The sequence below is a fragment of the Petromyzon marinus genome, chromosome 25 (genome assembly GCF_048934315.1).
Source record: "Petromyzon marinus isolate PM22_M1 ecotype Great Lakes invasive population chromosome 25, UKy_Petmar_22M1.pri1.0, whole genome shotgun sequence".
Taxonomy (NCBI): Eukaryota; Metazoa; Chordata; class Hyperoartia; order Petromyzontiformes; family Petromyzontidae; genus Petromyzon; species Petromyzon marinus.
In genome coordinates, this window is record NC_133691.1 from 21,691,136 (window position 1) to 21,697,539 (window position 6,404).

Below are 6,404 nucleotides of genomic sequence, written 5' to 3' on the forward strand. Positions count from 1 at the left end.
GTGAAGCGCGACTCGTGGGAGTGGTGCCAGGCAGAAGGGGCACCTGGGACTCCGTACGCGGGACCCCGGCCGTTGCACCTGGGCTGGGGGGGGATCCGCTGCCCTGCAGGTGGAGCGAGGCCGGGGGGAAGGTGCTCTCGGTCCGGGTGGATGGGACGAATCAATGCGGATGGAGTTGAGGATTCGAGAGGAGGTTTGCGGAGGCGGGGAGGAAGGCGGCTGTTGCGGGACTTGCGGTAACGCTGCCGTGAAGAATAGGGAGCAAAAGACTCGTGTGCCGGGCCCGGTCTGGTATCACGGTGGCGTGGAGGAACCCAGGGCTCTGGTGGAGGTGGAGGCAGGTGGAAAGCAGGGAGCTCCCAATCCTGGGGTTTAGCTTGATTACTCATGGGTGGAGGTGATGGTGCGAGTGGCGGTGGTGGCGATAGTGGCAGTGGAAGCGATGGCAGAAGTGGAGGTTGAGGCAATGGCAGGAGTGAAGGTGGAGTCGATGTCAGCAGTGGGGGTAGAGTTGATATCAGTGGTGGAGGCAATGGCCTGAGTAGAGATGGAGGCGATGGCAGCAGTGGAGTTGAGGATTCGAGAGGAGGTTTGCGGAGGCGGGGAGGAAGGCGGCTGTTGCGGGACTTGCGGTAACGCTGCCGTGAAGAACAGGGAGCAAAAGACTCGTGTGCCGGGCCCGGTCTGGTATCACGGTGGGGTGGAGGAGCCCAGGGCTCTGGTGGAGGTGGAGGCAGGTGGAAAGCAGGGAGCTCCCAATCCTGGGGGTTAGCTTGATTACTCATGGGTGGAGGTGATGGTGCGAGTGGCGGTGGTGGCGATAGTGGCAGTGGAGGCGATGGCAGAAGTGAAGGTTGAGGCAATGGCAGGAGTGAAGGTGGAGTCGATGTCAGCAGTGGGGGTAGAGTTGATATCAGTGGTGGAGGCAATGGCCTGAGTAGAGATGGAGGCGATGGCAGCAGTGGAGCCGATGGCCCGATTGGAGGTGTAGGCGATGGCAGCAGTGGGGGCGATGTCCTGAGTAGAGATGGAGGCGATGGCCTGAGTAGAGGTGGAGACGATGGCCTGAGTAGAGGTGGAGGCGATGGCCTGAGTAGAGGTAGAGGCGATGGCCTGAGTTGAGGTGGAGACGATGGCATGAGTAGAGGTGGAGGCGATGGCCTGAGTAGAGGTAGAGGCGATGGCCTGAGTTGAGGTGGAGACGATGGCATGAGTAGAGGTGGAGGCGATGGCCTGAGTAGAGATGGAGGCGATGGCCTGAGTAGAGGTGGAGGCGATGGCCTGAGTGGAGGTGGAGGCGATGGCCTGAGTAGAGGTGGAGGCGATGGCCTGAGTGGAGGTGGAGGCGATGGCCTGAGTAGAGGTGGAGGCGATGGCCCGAGTGGAGGTGGAGAAGATGGCCCGAGTGGAGGTGGAGGCGATGGCCTGAGTGGAGGTGGAGGCGATGGAAGCAGTGGAGGTGGAGTTGATATCAGTGGGGGAGGCGATGGCCTGAGTAGAGATGGAGACGATGTCCTGAGTGGAGGTGGAGGCGATGGCCTGAGTAGAGGTGGAGGCGATGGCCTGAGTTGAGGTGGAGACGATGGCATGAGTAGAGGTGGAGGCGATGGCCTGAGTAGAGATGGAGGCGATGGCCTGAGTAGAAGTGGAGGCGATGGCCTGAGTAGAGGTGGAGGCGATGGCCCGAGTGGAGGTAGAGGCGATTGCCTGAGTGGAGGTGGAGGCGATGGCCTGAGTAGAGGTGGAGGCGATGGCCTGAGTGGAGGTGGAGGCGATGGCCTGAGTAGAGGTGGAGGCGATGGCCCGAGTGGAGGTGGAGAAGATGGCCCGAGTGGAGGTGGAGGCGATGGCCTGAGTGGAGGTGGAGGCGATGGAAGCAGTGGAGGTGGAGTTGATATCAGTGGGGGAGGCGATGGCCTGAGTAGAGATGGAGACGATGGCCTGAGTGGAGGTGGAGGCGATGGCCTGAGTAGAGGTGGAGGCGATGGCCTGAGTAGAGGTGGAGGCGATGGCCCGAGTGGAGGTGGAGGCGATGGCCCGAGTGGAGGTGGAGGCGATGGCCCGAGTGGAGGTGGAGGCGATGGAAGCATTGGAGGTGGAGTTGATATCAGTGGGGGAGGCGATGGCCTGAGTAGAGATGGAGGCGATGGCCTGAGTGGAGGTGGAGGCGATGGCAGCGGGGGAGGCGATGGCAGCGGTGGAGGCGATGGCCCGAGTAGAGATGGAGGCAATGGCCCGAGTGGAGGTGGAGGCGATGGCCCCAGTGGGAGCGATGGCCTGAGTGGAGCTGGATTCTTCAGGTGAGGAGCACAGCTCTGCTTGGTGCCGGGGCTGTTTCCCCTCCCCTGCGCCCGCCGCTTTCGTCTCCGCGCCGCGGCCATACGAGCCCAGGGACTCGGTGCTCGGCCGAGACCTCCACCTTTCTTTCTCTGCAGCGCCCGGGAAATCTTCCTCCTTCCGGTCCTCATCCTCATTCTCATCGCTCTCTGCAAAAGTTACGAAAAACATCAACGGCGTCATTAGCTGAATCTCCCTGCTCCGTGTCTGTGAGTGCGTTGTGACCCTGGGGACAGACTTGCGAGTTTGTTTTTTACGTTTTTGAGCCAGGAGGCCAGGATTGGGAAAAACTTGGGCCACTTTTCATCCAGGCAACTGGAGAGCAGCACAGACTAAGTCTTACTTACCAAACATTTAAACTAACAACAGCATACTCTTTGGTATCTTTCGGTAAAATCACGTAGATAGAAAAATAACTAATAAAGTGAAACCTTGGATTGCGAGCATAATTCCTTCTGGAAACGTGCTCTTAATCCAAAGCACTCGTATATCAAAGCGAATTTCCCCCATAAGAAATAATGGAAACTCAGATGATTCGTTCCACAAACCAAAAATACCGTATTCATATAAAAAATATTAATACAAAATACCTTTTTTATATTTTTATTATTTAATATAAAGTAATCAAATTTATTAATTACATTTAATCGTGGCTGGTGTGAGGGAGACGAGATAGAGGATGGTTATTGTGTAGGACGACTTTCACTTGCAGTACAGTTACTAAAGAACAGTCACTACACATGGACACAAAATAAAAAAATGCTTTACGCACACACACGTATTCACAACACTACAGTACTGTAGTAAACAGTATACACGTAGTCACAACACTATAGTACTGTAGTAAACAGTATACACGTGGTCACAACACTATAGTAGCATAGTAAACAAGATAGGTTCGCACGGATGTTGACTATACGAGTGAGGCACACCGACTGAGACCGAGCATGGGAGACGATTACCCACAATCCCGCAGTATACACGTGGTCACAACACTATAGTACTATAGTAAACAGTATACACGTGGTCACAACACTATAGTACTGTAGTAAACAGTACACACGTGGTCACAACACTATAGTACTGTAGTAAACAGTATACACGTGGTCACAACACTATAGTACTATAGCAAATACAGTATACACGTGGTCACAACACTACAGTACTATAGTAAACAGTATACACGTGGTCACAACACTATAGTACTGTAGTAAACAGTATACACGTGGTCACACTATAGTACTATAGTAAACAGTACACACGTGGTCACAACACTATAGTACTGTAGTAAACAGTATACACGTGGTCACAACACTATAGTACTGTAGTAAACATTACACACGTGATCACAACACTATAGTACTGTAGTAAACATTACACACGTGGTCACAACACTATAGTACTGTAGCAAACAGTGTACACGTGGTCACAACACTATAGTACTATAGTAAACAGTACACACGTGGTCACACCACTATAGTACTGTAGTAAACAGTATACACGTGGTCACAACATTATAGTACTATAGTAAACAGTATACACGTGGTCACAACACTATAGTACTATAGTAAACAGTATAGACGTGGTCACAACACTATAGTACTATAGTAAACAGTATACACGTGGTCACAACACTATAGTACTGTAGTAAACAGTATACACGTGGTCCCAACACTATAGTACTATAGTAAACAGTATACACGTGGTCCCAACACTATAGTACTATAGTAAACAGTATACACGTGGTCACAACACTACAGTACTATAGTAAACAGTATACACTTGGTCACAACACTATAGTACTGTAGTAAACAGTATACACGTGGTCACAACACTATAGTACCATAGTAAACAGTATACACATGGTCACAACACTATAGTACTATAGGAAACAGTATACACGTGGTCACAACACTATAGTACTGTAGTAAACAGTATACACGTGGTCCCAACACTATAGTACTATAGTAAACAGTATACACGTGGTCACAACACTATAGTACTATAGTAAACAGTATACACGTGGTCACAACACTATAATACTATAGTAAACAGTATACACGTGGTCACAACAATATAGTACTGTAGTAAACAGTATACACGTGGTCCCAACACTATAGTACTATAGTAAACAGTATACACGTGGTCACAAGACTATAGTACTGTAGTATACAGTATACACGTGGTCACAACACTACAGTACTATAGTAAACAGTATGCACGTGGTCACAACACTATAGTACTGTAGTAAACAGTATAGACGTGGTCACAACACTATAGTACTATAGTAAACAGTATACACATGGTCACAACACTATAGTACTATAGGAAACAGTATACACGTGGTCACAACACTATAGTACTGTAGTAAACAGTATACACGTGGTCCCAACACTATAGTACTATAGTAAACAGTATACACGTGGTCACAACACTATAGTACTGTAGTATACAGTATACACGTGGTCACAACACTACAGTACTATAGTAAACAGTATGCACGTGGTCACAACACTATAGTACTGTAGTAAACAGTATAGACGTGGTCACAACACTATAGTACTATAGTAAACAGTATACACATGGTCACAACACTATAGTACTATAGTAAACAGTATACACGTGGTCACAACACTATAGTACTGTAGTAAACAGTATACACGTGGTCCCAACACTATAGTACTATAGTAAACAGTATACACGTGGTCACAACACTATAGTACTGTAGTATACAGTATACACGTGGTCACAACACTACAGTACTATAGTAAACAGTATGCACGTGGTCACAACACTATAGTACTGTAGTAAACAGTATAGACGTGGTCACAACACTATAGTACTATAGTAAACAGTATACACATGGTCACAACACTATAGTACTATAGTAAACAGTATACACGTGGTCACAACACTATAGTACTGTAGTAAACAGTATACACGTGGTCACAACACTATAGTACTATAGTAAACAGTATACACATGGTCACAACACTATAGTACTATAGGAAACAGTATACACGTGGTCACAACACTATAGTACTGTAGTAAACAGTATACACGTGGTCCCAACACTATAGTAATGTAGTAAACATTACACACGTGGTCACAACACTATAGTACTGTAGTAAACAGTGTACACGTGGTCACAACACTATAGTACTATAGTAAACAGTAAACACGTGGTCACAACACTATAGTACTATAGTAAACAGTATACACGTGGTCACAACACTATAGTACTGTAGTAAACAATATACACGTGGTCACAACACTATAGTACTATAGTAAACAGTATACACGTGGTCACAACACTATAGTACTGTAGTAAACAGTATAGACGTGGTCACAACACTATAGTACTGTAGTAAACAGTATACACGTGGTCACAACACTATAGTACTGTAGTAAACAGTATACACGTGGTCACAACACTATAGTACTGTAGTAAACAGTATAGACGTGGTCACAACACTATAGTACTGTAGTAAACAGTATACACGTGGTCACAACACTATAGTACTGTAGTAAACAGTATACACGTGGTCACACTATAGTACTATAGTAAACAGTATACACGTGGTCACAACACTATAGTACTGTAGTAAACAGTATACACGTGGTCACAACACTATAGTACTGTAGTAAACATTACACACGTGATCACAACACTATAGTACTGTGGTAAACATTACACACGTGGTCACAACACTATAGTACTGTAGCAAACAGTGTACACGTGGTCACAACACTATAGTACTATAGTAAACAGTACACACGTGGTCACACCACTATAGAACTGTAGTAAACAGTATACACGTGGTCACAACATTATAGTACTATAGTAAACAGTATACACGTGGTCACAACACTATAGTACTATAGTAAACAGTATAGACGTGGTCAACAAAACTATAGTACTATAGTAAACAGTATACACGTGGTCACAACACTATAGTACTGTAGTAAACAGTATACACGTGGTCCCAACACTATAGTACTATAGTAAACAGTATACACGTGGTCACAACACTATAGTACTGTAGTAAACAGTATACACGTGGTCC

At 47.0% G+C, this 6,404-nt stretch overlaps 1 protein-coding gene across 1 annotated transcript; it reads right to left on the reverse strand.

Annotated features, from left to right (window-relative positions):
- Window positions 1–671: 671 nt before the first annotated feature.
- On the reverse strand, window positions 672–2,528 carry LOC142929165 (uncharacterized). The gene is made up of 2 exons (XM_076069816.1): window positions 1,526–2,528; window positions 672–1,219 (listed from the first exon to the last, which is right to left on the reverse strand). The coding sequence occupies exons 1-2, from the start codon at window positions 2,518–2,520 to the stop codon at window positions 778–780; spliced, it is 1,437 nt and encodes a 478-aa protein (XP_075925931.1). The 5' UTR covers window positions 2,521–2,528; the 3' UTR covers window positions 672–777.
- Between the last annotated feature and the right edge of the window lie 3,876 nt (window positions 2,529–6,404).